General features: G+C 43.9%; 2 protein-coding genes across 6 annotated transcripts in view; both read right to left on the bottom strand.

Annotated features, from left to right (window-relative positions):
* The window catches only part of LOC148366461 (gypsy retrotransposon integrase-like protein 1), a 129,790-nt gene that overhangs the window by 44,054 nt on the left and 67,393 nt on the right, over window positions 1–18,343 (bottom strand). The window lies entirely within an intron of this gene.
* slc4a5a (solute carrier family 4 member 5a) overlaps window positions 1–18,343 on the bottom strand; it is a 119,967-nt gene that overhangs the window by 18,048 nt on the left and 83,576 nt on the right. For 4 of the 5 annotated variants that reach the window (XM_088336906.1, XM_088336905.1, XM_088336904.1 and 1 more), the window contains exons 15-21: window positions 17,880–18,151; window positions 11,018–11,052; window positions 9,190–9,381; window positions 6,743–6,856; window positions 2,888–3,049; window positions 1,400–1,578; window positions 1,212–1,284 (exon numbers count right to left, since the gene is read on the bottom strand). In XM_088336906.1, coding sequence (XP_088193032.1) covers window positions 1,212–1,284; window positions 1,400–1,578; window positions 2,888–3,049; window positions 6,743–6,856; window positions 9,190–9,381; window positions 11,018–11,052; window positions 17,880–18,151 — 1,027 coding nt within the window. The remainder of the gene's footprint in view (window positions 1–1,211; window positions 1,285–1,399; window positions 1,579–2,887; window positions 3,050–6,742; window positions 6,857–9,189; window positions 9,382–11,017; window positions 11,053–17,879; window positions 18,152–18,343) is intronic. The other variant, XM_088336907.1, reaches the window with a different exon arrangement.

Below are 18,343 nucleotides of genomic sequence, written 5' to 3' on the forward strand. Positions count from 1 at the left end.
GTGGGTTCAAATCCAGCTCCTGGCTTCCTGTGGGGAGTTTGTATGTTCTTCCCGTGCTTGCGTGGGTTTCCTCCGGGCACTCCGGTTTCCTCCCACATTACCAAAAACATGCATGTTAGGTTAATTGGCCGGTCCAAATTGTCCCTAGGTGTGAATGAGCGAGTGAGTTGTCTGTCCCTGTGTGCCCTGCGATTGGCTGGCAACCAGTTCAGGGTGTCCCCTGCCCACTGCCCGTAGATGGCTGGGATGGGCTCCAGCCCCCCCGTGACCCTAATGAGGACAAGCGGTACGGCTAATGAGATGAGATGAGATGAGACTATGTTTGCACCAATGCATATGCTGACTATTTTTTTTTTTTTGCACTATGACGACTTTTGCACCAAAGGCAATATTGCACAACCCTTACGATACCAACGGAATTACGATAACGACTGTATGTTACATCCCACATGCCGACATTTCTTGTGTAAATACCATGTAAATTATAACTATAGCCTTATCCCCCTTGTTTTATAACCTTATCTTCTCTGTTCCTTTATCTTCTTGGCTCATACCTCACTGTGAATGTGTAAAACTGGAGTGTCATGCCCAATTTCGTTGTCACAATATATTAACCCGGGGCAGCACGGCGGCGCAGTGGTTAGCGCATGTGCGGCACAGTTCATGTCTTGGGAACCTCCTGCGTGGGTTCAAATCCAGCTCCAGACTTCCTGTGCGGAGTTTGTATGTTCTCCCCGTGCTTGCGTGGGTTTCCTCCGGGCACTCCGGTTCCCTCCCACATTCCAAAGACATGCATTTTCAGGTGAATTGGCCGGTCCAAATTGTCCCTAGGTGTGAATGAACGAGTGAGTTGTCCGTCCCCGTGTGCCCTGCGATTGGCTGGCAACCAGTTCAGGGTGTCCCCTGCCCATTGCCCGATGATTGCTGGGATGGGCTCCAGCACCCCCGCGACCCTACTGAGGATAAGCGGTGTAACAATGACAAAAAAGGTATATTCTATTCTATTCTATTCTAAATATTTTGCAGTGATGCATTTTTACAAGCTGCTGGCCATTGAAATAGGGTCGGCTGACTCTAAACTGTCCCCGAGGCATAGGTTGGACACCCCCTGCTGAATACCAGGAGTAAGCATTGTAAAAAAAATATTTAAACTAATGGAAATTGCTCAAATACCACAAGATAAATGTATTAATTTCAAGTGTTGTTCATACCTTCAGTATCGGAGCAAGGAAGATGGAAACACCAGTGAGAACAAAAACCAGTAGGCCCGTCACTCGTTGCTCTCTGAAAATTTCCAATAAGACATTTCATTTTCCAACCCATTCTGCATTTCTTCTGGAAAAACCTTTGAAAATATATTCACGCAAGCGCACAGTAAGCACATGCAAAAGTTGCCGACCTGACTCCCAAGAACTGCGGCTGTTCTCCGGGTGCGCTGGATTCGCTTTCCATCTTCAAGGAGTCGATGTGGGCGATGGAGATAACCGTGGCAGCTACGTACCAGGGAAGACCCAAGAAGGAGCATGTGGCCATCAGGACCCCCACCCAGAAGAGATCCAAATGGTAGCCGCAACCTTTCTGCAAAAATATTAGCCACAGGAATATAGCTAACGGCGAGCAACTTCAGTAGATTGATCTCCATTTCTTTGCATTCATCTGTAAGAGGCAGGTTTTTCGGCGATAAGAACAGACAGATGTATGTCGCAATCAGGGTTGGGTAGGATTACTTTAACTTGATTACTTTCAATTACTTTTGGATTACTCCAATACCAAGTATGCTAATAAAATGACAAAATTTTGTGCAGGCTTGGGGAGTAACAGAATACATGGAACGACAAAAATGATGTCGGCAAGCTGTTTGGATTTATTATCATTTTGTTTCTGTCGCATTTTATGTCCGTTTTGCCGGAGATCAAAGAGATCAAAGCCAGGAGAGAAACCTTACCACGTGTTGTGAGTCACAATTTTATTCATATTTAGTTTCTTTTGTCTTTTATTAGCATATTTGGTATTGGAGTAATCCAAAAGTCATTGAAAGTAATCCAGTCAAAGTAACCCTACCCAACTCTGAACATTAGCCACAGGAATATACCGTAAATTCCGGACTATAAGTCGCTACTTTTTTCCTTCGACCCTGCGGATTATTCAGTGATGCGGCCAATTTATGTAATTTTTCCAACGGCCGCTAGCGGCGCTCGAGTACAAAAGGTAAGATTTAGGGTGCAAAATTACTGGTGCCAACAGCCACGGACCCTGATTGGCTGTTGGACTCTTTTTAAACTCACAGCTTCCGAAAATAACCCGTCAGATCATCTGCGAACCTATGCTCCCAGCTAGGCAAGCTTTTTGTGACTCTATCCTGCCCTGTTTCTTGCCTGATACCTGTTACTGACCTCTTTTCTGGACCCGTTTCTGTTTTTGCTCCTCCGCCCCGGCCATTGACCTGTTTTTCTCGCTTTCTACGACTACCCTCGCTTGACACGGAAGTGCCACTTCCGCGTCCCTGCTATCTGCTACCCGTGACCGACGATCATCGGATCGTGGATGCAAGTCCTGTTCTCCTTCTTAATAAAAACAGAGTAAAACGAACGCAATTGAGTCCCGTCTCCGTTCCTGGTTTGTGACACAAAAGGTTAAAATCAGTAGAGACAGCGAATAAACAGTTTCATTCTAGCGCAAGATGGCATTATGCACCCACTCCACGAGAAGACAAAAGGGTGACGTACCTGTGATGAGACTGGAAGAACTAGAGCGCACAGGTGTGATGGACAGACTAATTTTTGGTACGCATTTCTCAAACGTTCCCATTCCGTGCTTGAATTCCGTGGCGGTCGGTAGGGACGTAACAGAACCCCCAATTTTCTCCCAGTATCAGAATTCAACCAACCTTGAGTTTGTTCTCCTTGCGGTTGACGATGACAGCACTGATTTGCTGGTCCATGAAGATGAGGATGGTGACAAGGAGTGCCGGGACAAAACTGGCCAGGTAAACCCACCAGGGATTCTTCCCGAACGGTAACACCAGCCAGCCACGGTCAGGTCGAGTCGGCTGATCGAAGACAAAAAGGCTATTGAATCCAGTTACATTTTTGACTGGTTGGCAGTCTTAGTAATGGTCTCCAACGTGATGCCCACAGGAACCAGCGTTCCACTTTCGGACAGTTGAGGTGCACGCGTACCTGTTCTGAAACTTAACTCAGTGTAGAGTCATTGCGATTTTCGAGGAGAAATATTTTTAGTGGTTGACCAAGTCAATTTAAAAGGGTGTTGTGTAATATTCATGTCATAATGACTGATTAGTATCACCTATGCCCGCTCGTTGGCACCAGCTGCTGCGGGCTACCTGATTGGTTCCCTGTCCTTTTTGAGCCCAGTCCTTTCACCTGCCTGTTGTCAGTCCATCAGCAAACCTCTGTTTCTACAAGGCAAGCACTTTGACTCTTACTCCCATCGGTTCCGCTTTTTCCACCTGTTTTTCCACCCGTCCGACCTATTTTTTGACCCCGACCACGTTGGCCCACCCGTCCCGGCTTACGGCCCGTTTTTGATCCCGACCACGTTTTTGCTTTCCTGTCCCGGCTATCGACCTGTTTTTTAACGTCCTCGACACCGCCATCTCCCGCTCCGGAAGATCCACTCCCGTATTCGGAACACGACTCGATTGTGTGAGCGGCTTGCCCTTCCTCTTTCTATCAATAAACTTGTGGTTAACGTTACGCATTTGGGTCCTGATTCTGTTCTGGTCGTGACAATTTAGGGCCCTCATTCAGGAAAAAAACATTGATTTGAAAGAAAGTCAAAATACGTGAACTATCATACCGATGTTAATTTTCATAAATATCCACAGAAAAATGTATATTCTATTTGATATAGCTGAATCCATGCCTAGTAGTCGCCGCCATGTTTTTGTGGCATCTTGCTGCTCCGCTGTGCTCCTTTGACACTGGTTTTCCTTTGCATTAGGTATTACTGCGCCCTCTTGTGGCCAAATAGCACACGATACACGTACCTGTAACCCTACTTTCAATAATTAAGTGTTATGGTTGCCATGGCGCCCAACTGGCACCAGCTGCGGCTCGTTGACAGATTGGCTTCCCTTCTATTTAAGCTCAGTACTCTCATTCACCCTTTGTCAGTCCGTCAACGAACCTTTGCACCCGCAAGACGTGGGTTTTGAATCTATCCTGTATTCCGTTTGTGTATCCTGTCTGGTATCGATCCCGTCCGTTTCGTCCTGTTTTGATTTCGGTCTCCGGTCTCCAGTGTCTGGTATCGTGCCCGTCATTCTCGTCCTGTCTGGTTTCTGTCTCCAGTCTCCTATATCTGTTATCAATCCTTTCAATCCCGTTCGGTCCAGTTTCGACATCATTCGTCCGGTATCGGTTCTTATAACTGGTATCGATTTTGCTGGTCTCTTGCTTTCTGTTGTTCCACGCCAGACTGCTGTCTTTCTTCTTTCGCCCAGCGATCGCTGAATCACTGGCGTTTTGTGTTGAGACTGGGAGGTCGGTGGTTCGCGCCCCGGCCGAGTCATTCCTAAGACTTAAAAAGTGGTCGGCGGCGCCCTCTGTTGGCTGCGGCTGCATCGGCTCGCTACAACGGGTCAGGTGCAATCGACATTTCGTTCTGTGTACATTGTTACACAGAATGACAATACAAGGAAATTATTATTATTATTATTATTATTATTATTAACGTGCATGACTGCCCCATTTCCCGTAAAATAAAAGCTTGTGTGAGAAACGTCACGCATTTGGGTTCTCAACCAATTAACCAATTCTTGTCCATACGACGCCTTCTCTCAGTAAATGCTGCTGTTTTTCCTGATCCTAAAAGATCTCAGATAAATTACTCCATCATAATATTGATTTTAATTTCATTTACCCAGCCAACCACAAAAGCAACATGCAGTAAAAAAGAGCATCGTTAAATCCAAAGCAATCTCAGATAACTGTTATATTCAATTTCTGGCATAATAACTCATATTTTTGCAGTCGGCAGGCAAAACATCCAAAATACCCGCATCATTACAATTAATCAAAATATTTAATCTTCCTTGTTTTTGGAAAATGATTTAGACTGTCCCAGCGACCTTCTTTAGAAAAAGCGGCACAGAGAATGGATGGATGAATAAATAGAAGAAAATGAGTATTTGAACACCTTGCTATTTTCATCGTTGGTGTATGTCCACTGTGAGAGAGATAAACTAAAAAGAAAAATCCAGAAATCATAATGCATAATCGTTTAACAATTTATTTGTGTGTTACAGCTGTAAATAAGTATTTGAACACCGGTGTATCATCTAGAATTCTGACCCTGAAAGACCTGTTCGGCCACCCATTTGAAGCCCACCTACACTCCATGTACCATCCTGAATCAGATGCATCTGTTTGAGATCGTTAGCTGCATGAAGACTCCTGTTCACCCCATACAATCAGTAAGACCCTAACTTGTAACATGGCGAAGACCAAAGAGGTGTCCAAAGACACCAGAGACAAAATTGTACAGCTCCACAAGGCTGGAAAGGGCTAAGAGCAATTGCCAAGCAGCTTGGTGAAAGAAGGTCCACTGTTGGAACAATCATTAGAACATGGAAGAAGCTAAACATGATGGTCAATCTCCATCAGAGTGAAGCCCCATGCAAGATATCACCTAGTGGGATCTCAATCATTCTAAGAAAGGTGAGGAATCAGCCTGGAACTACACGACAGGAGTTGGTCAATGACCTGAAAAGAGCTGGGACCACCGTTTCCAAGGTTACTGTAGGTAATACAGTAAGACGTCATGATTTGAAATCATGCATGGCACGAAAGGTTCCCCTGCTTAAACCAGCACATGTCAAGGCCCGTCTTAAGTTTTCATATGACCATTTGGACGATAAATGGTCATGGGAGAAAGTTTTGTGGTCAGATGAGATCAAAATTGAAATTTTTGGTCATAATTCCACTAAGGGTGTTTTGAGGAAGAAGAATGAAGAGTACAATCCAAAGAACACCATCCCTACTGTAAAGCATGGGGGTGGTAGCATCATGCTTTGGAGTTGTTTTTCTGTACATGGGACAGGACAAGTGCACTGCATTAAAGAGAGGATGACTGGGGCTGTGTAATGTGAGATTTTGGGGAACAACCTCCTTTTCTCAGTCAGAGCATTGAAGATGGGTCTTCAAACACGACCCGAAGCACACAGCCAGGAAAACCAAAGAATGGCTCCGTATGAAGCATATCAAGGTTCTAGCATGGCCCAGCCAGTCTCCAGACCTAAACCCAATTGAAAATCTTTGGAGGAAGCTCCAACTCCATGTTTTTCAGCGACAGCCCAGAAACCTGACAGATAAAAAAAAAAGATCTGTGTGGAGGAGTGGGCGAAGATCTCCCCTGCAGTGTCTGCAAACCTGGTGAAAGACGTTTGACCTCTGTAATATTAAACAAAGGCTACTGCACCATATATTAACATTCATTTTCTCAGGTGTTCAAATACTTTTTTTGCAGCTGTATCACACAAATAAATTGTTAAAAAATCATGCCTTGTGATTTCTGGATTTTTCTTTTTAGTTTATCTCTCTCACATTGGATATGCACCTACGATGAAAATTTCAGACCCCTCCATGATTTCTAAGTGGGAGAAATAGCAAAGTAGCAGGGTGTTCAAATACTTGTTTTCTCCACTGTACATATTTAAAAAATCTGTATGGACTGTTAAAATAAGCAGAAGAGAAGATGGAAAACAAGAAATAGGCGATACCTTGAATTCTGTTGGCACAATTAACTTGGGTGTTTTGAGGCCTATCAGCATGTCAAGTCCAACAAACGTCATGATGGACATAAAGATGGAAAAGTCACTGATGAGTTTTCGAAGCTGAAATAGAAAAAAATCAGTTTATTTTAACTCACATTTTTGGGGGAAATGTATTTGATAAAATCCAAAACGAAAAATAAGCATTTCATCTTGAAATGCCGTAACAAATAAAGAGTAAATCAGATAACTCTAGCATAAAGAACATCCTTGACAAACTACCAGCTTTACTTTAAATCACTAAATCCAAAGAAATCTTTCATCCTCTGTCACTTGTACCGGTAAACAACTCCCCCTACTCATGAAGCAGGCAATGCGCCGCTTCCTCCTTCCTTCCTCTTTCCTCCTCCTCCTTTTTCTCGCTAACTCCAAACCTTCTTTCTGCTGCTCCATTACCATTTTCGGCTGCATATTTCACTGTTTTTAGCTTGTAATCTGCAGAATATTTTCTTTTTGGTGCCATTTTTGTTCAGCTCTTCTCAGTTGTTATCATAAATTACCAGTGTTGTGCCAAGTGCGCCCTCTGGCGGTATAGTGTGAAAATAACATGTGAAATGATGTAAAGGTAAAACAAAATTTGAAAAATCAATGATATAATCAGTGTCTGAAATAATGCCTGCCCGGACGTCCGGGGCGTGCATCTTTTATGTCGGGCGTACTATTCCGATTTCGAAATCTTCGTTCGGTTTGGAAATTTCGGTTCGTTTGGCAATTTGCATACTCGGCAGCCAATCAGAAGCCTACATCGAGTAACTTCGTGCTTCTGGACTTTCACGAGCGTTGTAACGTCGTGCATTTGCATATCATTTTCCAAAGTAGACGCACAGAGAACACAAGAAAATGGAGAAGTGGTTAGGAATCAAACCAAAACCTCAGCCCCAGAAGAAAGATTCAAAAGAAGCTGACAAAATTGATGACGCTACAAAACGTAAACGTACATTAAAAGCATCGTGGAAAGAGGAGTTCACGTGGCTTGTAGCAGACGACACAACACAAAAAACATTGCATGAATGAAGATGAGTAAATACAGATACATACTGATGGCAGATGTCATATACATGCAACGAATAAGTAGTTATAAAAACTTAATTTTAAAGAGTTTTTCTGTTATATATTCTGATTATCAATCCTTGATACTTTGCTACAAGGGGTTGTTTTGCGATTAGTTGTCTTATCGTGTTTCAAGTAGTGAAAAATGAGGCAGGCAACTTTATGGCTGGTGTCCACTAACTTTTTGTCATGAGTTTCAGACACTGATATAATAATACCTTAATAATTTCACATATAAGTCTCACTGGGGTATAAATGGCACCCTCGGTCAAACTATGAAAATAAATGTGACTTGAAGACCGGGAAAAGTGCTCAGTGTCATGATTACTGATGCGAATCATTTGTGCCCACTCCTTTGCCTAGAACTCTGATTGGCTCCCTGTCCCTATTTAAACCCACTCCTTTCTGTCACCTGTTGTCAGTCCATCTGCGAACCTCAGTTAACTCTAGGCAAGCCTTTTTCGACCCTGACTCCCACCTGTTTTTGCTCCCGTCCGTCCCCCGGCCTTGACCCGTTTTTGATCCTGACCACGTCCAAATGGATGAGTCACAACATTAGCTTTTCTGTTGGCTTTGATCTCTTTGATCTCTACAAGGGGAATTCATAATTTAGTAAAACAGAAACAAAACGAAAATAAACCTAAACAGCTTGACAATAACAATCACATTACTGAGCATGTTGAGAGATTTGTCAGCTGGGGTTATAATGTTTAAAATTAACTTCTTTTGTGGAGCACCAAAAGATATGTCTTACCATTGCAGTTCTCTCTGGTAAGACTACTGACTTGACACTCTCCCGTCCCGGCTTTCGACCTCTTTGTCCCCGACCACGACTACTTGCCTTCCCTGGCTTACGACTGGCTTCCGACCACGTTTTTGCTCTCCTGTCCCGGCTACTGACCCGTTTTTCCGTTCCAGACACCGCCATCGCTCGCCACAGAAGACCTGCTTTCCGTGTCCAGCAATCACCGGATCGTGGGCGCAACCCTTTCTCTATCTAGGGGCGGCAGTAGCTCAGGAGGTAGAGCGCTCGTCTTGGGATCAAGGGATCCCAGTTCGAATCCCGGCTCGTCAGTGTTACATGTCGAAGTGTCCTTGGGTAAGACACTGAACCCCTAATACCCCCAATAAGCAGGTTAGCACCTTACATGGCTGCAAAGCCGCTATGGGGAAATGTGGAGCACATTGTAAAGCACTTTGGGAAGTCATAGACTATATAAATGCAGATCATTTCATTTCATCTTCCAATAAAACTTGTGAGAAACGCAACGCAAGTGGGTCCTGTCTCTGTTTTGGTCCAGGACCGAAAGTATGCCTCAGCAGTTCACAACAGTTTGTTTAGTCACCTTTGTCGGAAAGTAACGGCTGAATTTGAACTTCTTGAGGGTGACGGTCATGGAGTATGTTCCGAAGAAGAGAATGAAGGACATCAGGGCCAGATCCGGGACATACTTGCAGGTATTCCCCACCAGGGAGCCTCCGTACTTCAGACACTCCTTCTTACTCAGCTGGCTCCAGTCCAGAGCTGTCACATTCAACTGGGGGGGAGGTTGTGTGTGTCAAGAATTGAAAAAAACCAGAGTAAACATTGTAATTCAAGGCAAGACAGATTGAGTGTAAGGATTATGGGACGGGTGGCGATAAAGGAGAGAAAGTAACAGGACAGAAAAACAAACTCACAATGAGAAAGTACTCGGGGTGGAGAAACACAACGCGTCTGTATCCGAGACTCCGCCTTCAAGATGGAATGAATGCTCCATAATAAAGTACCGTATTTTCCGCACTATAGGGCGCACCGGGTTATAGGGCGCACACCCAAAAAATAGTTTTTGGTCTTATATCTTCCATACATAAGGCACACCGGATTATAAGGCGCTACAATGGGAACGTGGACAAAACAGTCAGATGATTCAGTCCAACTTTTTACCCCCTTAACATTCCCAAAGCTTGCAAAGAAGCAAATACGTGTCGTAGACACGTGCGGATGCGGTGTCCGTACGATGTCACTCAAATGCATCGTTTCAAATATCATTCGGAAGGTTAAAGTCTTGGGATTCAAGAAATGCCAACCATTCCTTAGTTTCTTTTTTCTTTTTCGCTCGTAACTTTACTGTGCATATGACAATAAACACTTGGAATTGAGTTTAATTCACTCAACTCATCACAGCTACATCAAGATCGTTCTAAAACAAGAAACCGGGAAAATATAAAGCCGCATAGCTCACCTAAGGTCTCACGTTCAATAATGATACGCAATCATGGTCTTCTTACAACCGTGAGTGAAGAAAATCCAGGAGAGTAAAATGTTTACAAATACAGACTAATGAAACATGTTTCTTTATGGCATAGTTTAGCAAGCTTGCTATTCAGAGTCATCTTTTTCAGCCAATAGCGATCGATTCAAATGATGATTGACATATTTTTTTCGGCCAATTGCAGGGTTTGTTTCGGCCCTCTAGCCTATCCGAGGCTCCCAATAACTTCAGCCGATAGCGATCGATTCAAATGATGATTGACACATTGGTTAGCCAATGAAACGCCGGTATATAAATCCCAGCATACACCGCGGACTACTCCACGTTCGGGGGAAAATCGAGTCATTCAAAAGAGAATGGGACAATTTGGACCGGCCAATCCACCTGAAATGCATGTCTTTGGAATGCGGGAGGAAACCGGAGTGCCCGGAGGAAACCCACGCAAGCACGGGGAGAACATACAAACTCCGCACAGGAAGTCTGGAGCTGGATTTGAACCCACGCAGGAGGTTCCCATGACTTGAACTGTGCTGCACATGCCCTAACCACTGCCCCGCCGTGCTGCCGGGTGCAGATTTATTTTCTTAAATTATCTATTAAGTGAATTCCATCGAATTTTGCCGAATTATTGTCGAATTAGTCAAATTAGTCTCGTCGAGCCACCCATCTCCCATTCTCCAATCTGTGTTTTTCCGTCTTTTTGACACTTTGGGGTATCGGCCACTCCCGTGGGGAGTGCTGACAATATATATGATATAAGGAAACACATGTACAATATAACATGTTAAACTACAGAAATAAACACGTTTGAAAAAAAAATATGGTGTACGATTATTTTGTATTTTGTAAGGGAAATACAGCCCTGGAGCTTGACAGGTATGAAACTATCGGATGGAAACTCTATGAAAAAAACACTTACCCCAGAGACACCAGAGCTGTTATCTGGCATCGGAACTAAACCATTGAAGATCATTGCAGCCACTGTTTGTGAGTGGAGGCCGAGGGAGTTAATGAGACATAAAGAGTAGACGGGAACGAGGGGGAAGAAGAAGGGATAGAAAAGAAACGTTTGTCATGATAATGCAGCAGAATGCATGCTGTTGGAAAAGCAAAACGTGAGACTCACTTGGAAAAAAGACGGCAGCCGAAACGTTGAGGCGTGCCAAAGGATAAATAGAGACACATCAGTTACAGAAATCAACGTTTGGAGGAATGATTGAAAATGTATCTACGTGATTGGTCCAAAGGCTCAAGAAAGTGGTGTCATAAAATATGAAGTTCAAATTGTAAAAAAATAAATACGACCGATTGGTTTCTCTTGATCTAAATCTAAGGCTTTCTGTCCGCCGACCACTCCAAGCAGCCGAATCCAATCTTATACTAGAATGGCCAAGCCAAGGCATTTTGCTTGAATGTAATAATCTAAAGTACTCTATGAATCTCGATTTTTATGTGTGTTTGTGTGATTGTATGTGATTTACAGGCTCCGAAACAGCTGAACTATTTTTTTGTCATATTTTAAGCCTCCACGAGTGTTTTCAGCTAAATTTCGTGTCAAGGCACCTCCAATAAATACCAACAAAATCAATCAACATAAGCTGTCATGTGGTCTGCTTTCAGGGGGTTTCTAACGCTCTCTGGTGGCTAAATTGGGTACTGCAGCTCCAGTCCGCCGACCACTCCAAGCAGCCAAATCCAATCTTATACTGGAATGGCCAAGTCAGGGCATTTTTCTTGAATGTAATAATCTAAAGTACTCTATTGATCTCAATTTTTATGTGTGTTTGTGTGATTGTATGTGATTTACAGGCTCCGAAACAGCTGAACTAATTTTTTGTCATATTTTAAGCCTCCACGAGTGTTTTCAGCTATGATTTGTGTCAAGGGACCTCTAATAAATACCAACAAAATTAATCAACATAAGCCTTCATGTAGTCTGCTTTGGTGGGGTTTCTAACGCTCTCTGGGGGATAAATTGGACACTGCAGCTCTAGACCACCGACCACTCCATGCAGCCGAATCCAATCTTCTACTGGGATGGCAAAGCCAGGGCATTTTGCTTGGATGAAATAATAAAAGAAGACAAATATTACTTGAAAGAGGCTAAATTTTAGTATTTTTGCCGCGGTTGCCAGCTGCAGCTCGTTGATAGATTGGCTTTCCGTCTATTTAAGCTCAGTGCTCTCACTCTTCCTTTGTCCGTCCGTCAACGAACCTCTGGCCCGCAAGACGTGCGTTCTGACTCAGTCCTGTCTCCTGTTGGTATTTCCTGTCTGGTATTGTGCCCGTTTATTTTATCCCGTTTAATATCGGTTTCCAGTTTTGTTCCCGTCTATTTTTGCCCTGTTTAATTTCGATATCCTGTTTCAATATCAATCCCGTCCGTTCCTTCCTGTCTGGTATCGACCCAATCCGTCTGATATCCGGTCGGACAATTGGTATCGATCTCGTCGGTCTCTGGCTTCCTGTCTTTCCATGCCAGACCGCTGCCTAACTTGCATGACTCCCCATTCCCCGTAAAATAAAAGGTTGTGTGAGAAACATCACGCATTTGGGTCCTGATCCTGTTTTGGTTCATGACAATTTTATCTAGCAGCTGTTTCAATGTTTTGCTCATTTTTGCACAAAAATACATAAAATGAGCAAAACAATCAAGCATCAGCTAGAAAAAAAAAATTGCTCATTTTAAGTACTAAAGTACATTTTTTACAAAAAGAAACAAGATAGCATATCCTCAAACTAAAAAAAACAAAAAAAACTTAAAGGTGGCGAAATATTTTGCTAATACTAATACTGTAAAATACACTTCTATTCCATAGCTTAAGAATGACCTATATCAGGGGTGTCAAACTCATTTTAACTCGGGGGCCACACAATAGAACAAACATTCTGTCGGGGGCCGGACTAGTAGATTCAAGAGAAAGAAAGAGAAAAAGAAATAAGAGAAAGAGGGAGGGAAAGGGAGAGAGGGCGGGACAAAGAAAGAAAGAAGGAGAGAGAGGGAGCGTGAGAAACAAAAGATAAAAAGTCGTGAGAGAGGGGGAAAAGAAAGGGAGAGGAAGAAAGAAATCCAAAGAGAAATAGAAAGACAAAAGAAGGGAAAAGAGAAAAGAAAGTGCGAAGGGTATGAAGAGAGAAAGAGAAAAGAGAGAAAAGGAAAAAAGGAAGTTAGGGCAAAAGAGGTTAAAAGACACAGAGAGATAAAGAGCAACAAAGGAAGAGAAAAAGAGACAGAGACTGAGTGGGCGAAGAGGGGTGGAAAAGAAAGAGAGAGAGTGCAGTGTCTTTGTTCGAGGCACCTGGCTTTGGCAACATCAAGCTGACATTTTTCAACCTGCAGCTTGTTTTTCTCTTGCGCTTCTCTGAGTGTTGTCTCGCGGGCCGGATTCAATCCCTTAGCGGGCCTGATCTGGCCCGCGGGCCGCCTGTTTGACACCTGTGACCTATATTTCTTCCCAAGGTTTCTTCATTTTCCTCATGTTGAGGTTTTTGAGTTTTTCCTTGCCCTCATGTAGGTTTTAGATCAGGGGATCCTGTCATAATAGCCTCCTTGTGATTAAGGGCTATACGAATAAACATGACTTGACTTGACTTAATTCCTGTTGGGTTGTGGGAACTCTTATACCCAGCTTGTTTCCTCTTTTCCTTTTTCTCCTCCAGAGCTCAAAAGAAACCTTTCAGAAGATGACATCACACATTTGAGGGTGCATGGAGGAAAGAGGAACTCAAAGAGTCACTTCAAAGAGACTTTGATTCAAAAAATATATGTTGTGACTCCATCCCTGTGACTCCTCTGACAGGTTTCAATCATGAAGAAACTCTCTAGAGCAGGGGTGTCAAACTCATTTGAACTCGGGGGCCACACCATAGAACAAACATTCTGTCGGGGGCCGGACGAGTAGATTAAAGAGAAAAAAAAGAGATAAAGAAATAAGAGAAAGAGGGAGGGAAAAGGAGAGAGGACGGGCCAAAGAAAGAAAAAGGGAGAGAGGAAGAGAGCATGAGAAACAAAAGATAAAAAGTCGTGAGAGAGGGGGAAAAGAAAGGGAGAGGAAGAAAGAAATCCAAAGAGAAATAGAAAGACAGAAGGAGAGAAAAGAGAAAACAAAGCGAGAAGGGTAGGAAGAGAAAAAGAGAAAAGAGAGAAAAGGAAAAAAGGAAGTTAAAAAGACACAGAGAGAGAAAGAGACAGAGAGTGGGAAAAAAGGGGTGGAAAAGAGCGAGAGAGAGAAAGAAATACAACTACAGTGTCTTTGTTCGAGGCACCTGGCTTTGGCAACATCAAGTTGACATATTTCAACCTGCAGCTCGTTTTTCTCTTGCGCTTCTCTGAGTGTTGTCTCGCGGGCCGGATTCAATCCCTTAGCGGGCCCTATTTGGCCCGCGGGCCGCCTGTTTGACACCCGTGCACTAGACTATAGGTGTCATTTTAAAGCTTTTCAATATTTAATCAGTTTGGCCCTGGGCTTGAAGCTTAATTTTTTAATGTTAAGCATTTCCTGTGGTGTGTCTTGTGCAAGTACAGCCTGGTGGCACCCATCCCTCTCCAGGCTAACATGTTTCCAATCAGCCTCTAACTGGGGACCCTTGGCATGTTAGGCGAATGTGCTAACCACTGCACTACAGTAACACTAATTACCGTAATACTGCCCCGAAAGAAAATATTTTGGCATTTTTTATATATTATTCTGCTTTTAATAAGATATGTCAGAATGTTTCTAGAACAAAATAAAAAAACTCATCTAGCAAATTGTAGATAATTTGACTTATTTCAAGAAATATTTTCTACCAAAATATTTTTCACTGGGCAGCACGGCGGGGCAGTGGTTAGCGCATGTGCGGCACAGTTCATGTCTTGGGAACCTCCTGCGTGGGTTCAAATCCGGCTCCAGACTTCCTGTGCGGAGTTTGTATGTTCTCCCCGTGCTTGTGTGGGTTTCCTCCGGGCACTCCGGTTTCCTCCCACATTCCAAAGACATGCATTTCAGCTGAATTGGCTGGTCCAAATTGTCCCTAGGTGTGACTGTGCGAGTGAGTTGTCTGTCCCCGTGTGCCCTGCGATTGGCTGGCGACCAGTTCAGTGTCCCCTGCCCACTGCCCGATGATTGCTGGGATGGGCTCCAGCACCCCCGCGACCCTACTGAGAATAAGCGGGGCAGCTAATGAGATGAGATGAGAGATGAGACAGTCTCAGGGGAGGGTTTTAGAACAGGTTTGAATTACTTATCAGAGATTCAGGGTTCAAGTCTAGCTACCGCAGCCTCCCCGTGTGGAGTTTGCATGTTCTCCCCATGCTTGCGTGGGTTTCCTCCGGGCACTCCGGTTTCCTCCCACATTCCAAAGACATGCATTTCAGGTGGATTGGCCGGTCCAAATTGTCCCTAGGTGTGACTGAGCGAGTGAGTTGTCTGTCCCCGTGTGCCCTGCGATTGGCTGGCGACCAGTTCAGGGTGTCCCCTGCCCACTGCCCGATGATTGCTGGGATGGGCTCCAGCACCTCCGCGACCCTACTGAGGATAAGCGGTGAAGCTAATGAGATGAGATGAGATGAGATATTTTTCACTGAGAAAACAAAGAGAGCAAGAAAATAGCAAAACGATCTACTATCGCTTATTTAAATCATGCATTTTCTTGTTTTGTTACAAGAAAAATATCTTGAAAACTAGAAAAGTTGAACATAAAAACCGGAAGAAAATTCCGTCAATGGCAATGTTTTTTGCAGTAAAATGGTCTGCATTGATATAGCGCTTTCCAAGTCAATGAAGACCTCCCAAAGCGCTTTACAATGTGCTTCACACTTACCCATTCACACACACACTCACACACCAATAGGGAGTTAGCCATGCAAGGCGCCGACCTGCTTATCGGGGGTATCAGGGATTCAGTGTCTTGCCCAAGGATACTAGCAGCATTGGGTCAGGAGGTAGAGCGCTCGTCTGGGGATCAAGAGATTGCAGGTTCGATTCCCGGCCGCTCCGTGTTATATGTCGAAGACAGTGAATCCCCAATGCCCCCAATAAGCAGGTTGGCAGCCTTGCATGGCTGCACGGCCGCTATTGGTGTGTGAGTGTGTGTGAATGGGTAAATGTGAAGCACATTCTAAAGCGCTTTGGGAAATCTTCATTGACTTGAAAAGCGCTATATAAATGCAGATCATTTCATTTCATTTCACTTCTACACATAACACAGAGGAGCCGGGAATCGAACCTGGGACTAGTGTTTCCTCTTTGCTGCGCGCGTGCGCAATTGCGCACTGCTCGCACATTCTCGATGCACAAGAAAATCGAGCCAGCGCACAAAAATCTCATCTCATCTCATTATCTGCACCGCTTATCCTCAGTAGGGTCGCGGGGGAGCTGGAGCCCATCCCAGCAATCATCGGGCAGTGGGCAGGGGACACCCTGAACTGGTTGCCAGCCAATCGCAGGGCACACGGGGACAGACAACTCACTCGCTCATTAACACCTAGGGACAATTTGGACCGGCCAATCCACCTGAAATGCATGTCTTTGGAATGTGGGAGGAAACCGGAGTGCCCGGAGTAAACCCACGCAAGCACAGGGAGAACATACAAACTCCGCACAGGAAGTCTGGAGCTGGATTTGAACCCACGCAGGAGGTTCCCATGACTTGTACTGTGCCGCACATGCGCTAACCACTGCGCCGCCGTGCTGCCCCCGCACAAAAATGAGGGCTCAAAATTACTACCGGTAATTAAGAAGCGACTTAAGTCAAAGTTACAGCGCAGGAAGGTAAAAATACACGGGTTCCCCCGACGTTGTGTCCTAAATGCGATATTTTGAAGTCGAGTCGAAGGAGAACGAAGATGAGTAAAGTTAGTAGAGTTTGTCGGGGAACCGGCTTCTTCGGCTCGGCTCACTAAAAGGAACCGGCTCTTTCGGGTCCTAAACGGCTCCTCGGGTTGTTTTTTGCTTCTTTCATCCCAACATGACCAAATATCATGTAAAATTATGCACAAAATGACTTAAAGGATGGGGTTAATAAACCAAACAAGAAAAAAAAAAGAAAAAGTAGTGAAAAGCTGAGAAAAAAAAGAAACAAAAGGAAGAGAAAAAAGAAGGAAAAATTTAGAAAAAAGCCAGAAAAAAAGAAAAAAAAGAAATATAGGAAAAAAGTAAACAGAGAACAAAAAGAAAAAAAGTAACAGCTTGGAAAAAATAAACACAATGAGTTTTTTTTTAAGGAATTAAAAAAAAAAAGTAGAAAAAAAAACGGAAAAAAGAAGAAAAAGTTTGTGTTGCATTCAAATAATTTCCAATGATATCTAGTGAATCTTGTTGCCAACATTGTACTTCCACTCAAAAATGTGATTAAGTACAGTTCTGTATCTTACAACCGACTAAATAAGCCCCCAAAAATGTGAATATTATGCGAGAAAATATATCAGGAAATAAAAAGAAATGGATATCTTGTGACAGAATTGTAAGAACAAACGACGTTTGTAGGCCGTACAACCTTTGCAATAGTACATGAGTCAATTCATTCAAAAGAGAAAAATCATTTTGCATTGCCGGAAACTCAGCAAAATGTAACGTGATGTCAAGTTTTGGACATGTTTGATGATGAATTATCTTGCCACACTTGGGATTATGGTTGCTCACTGTTGTTTCAAGCGCTGCTCACCGACTTTGTGTGAACGCTCAGACCCGTAAGGAAAATTACAGGGAACATTGCCTGCGACTTCTTGATCCCAAGTCGAGCGCTCGACCTTATGCTAGACACCGATCCCATCTCGTCCCCGAAAAACGGGATCAACTCACCCGGGTCCGGCGCCAAGCACTCGCACTTGTAAGCGGTGACGTAATCCGGCTTGAAGTTGGTGTTGATGGGGTAATATTTGAAGGAGCCCACCATCTTCTTGATGGCGTCGGAGATGAAGATGAAGGAAATGAGGCTGGAGAAGCCCTCTTCGGTGAAACGCGTCATGTACTTGATAATGTAGCTGGCGTCGGTGGCCACCAGGATGAAACACTGCAAGCAGGAGTGCATGCCGATCCACAAACGCAACTCCATGTAATCGATGTTGTTATTCCTGGAGGAAGGGGAAACAATGAACCGGTGAAATGAGACCAGCTTCGACTTTTCGAGTGCTAGGAGGCCCTCAAGCCCCTCAAGGACGAATTTGTCTCAATATCAGGTGAGAAAAGAAGTCCTCCACGGAATCACGTTCACAAAAATAGGACAAAGGTTTCTCACCTCGAGTTTTATGTTCCACTCAATTCAT

This window comes from Urocampus carinirostris, chromosome 5 (genome assembly GCF_059441175.1).
Source record: "Urocampus carinirostris isolate Australia breed hairy pipefish chromosome 5, RoL_Ucar_1.0, whole genome shotgun sequence".
Lineage (NCBI taxonomy): Eukaryota > Metazoa > Chordata > Actinopteri > Syngnathiformes > Syngnathidae > Urocampus > Urocampus carinirostris.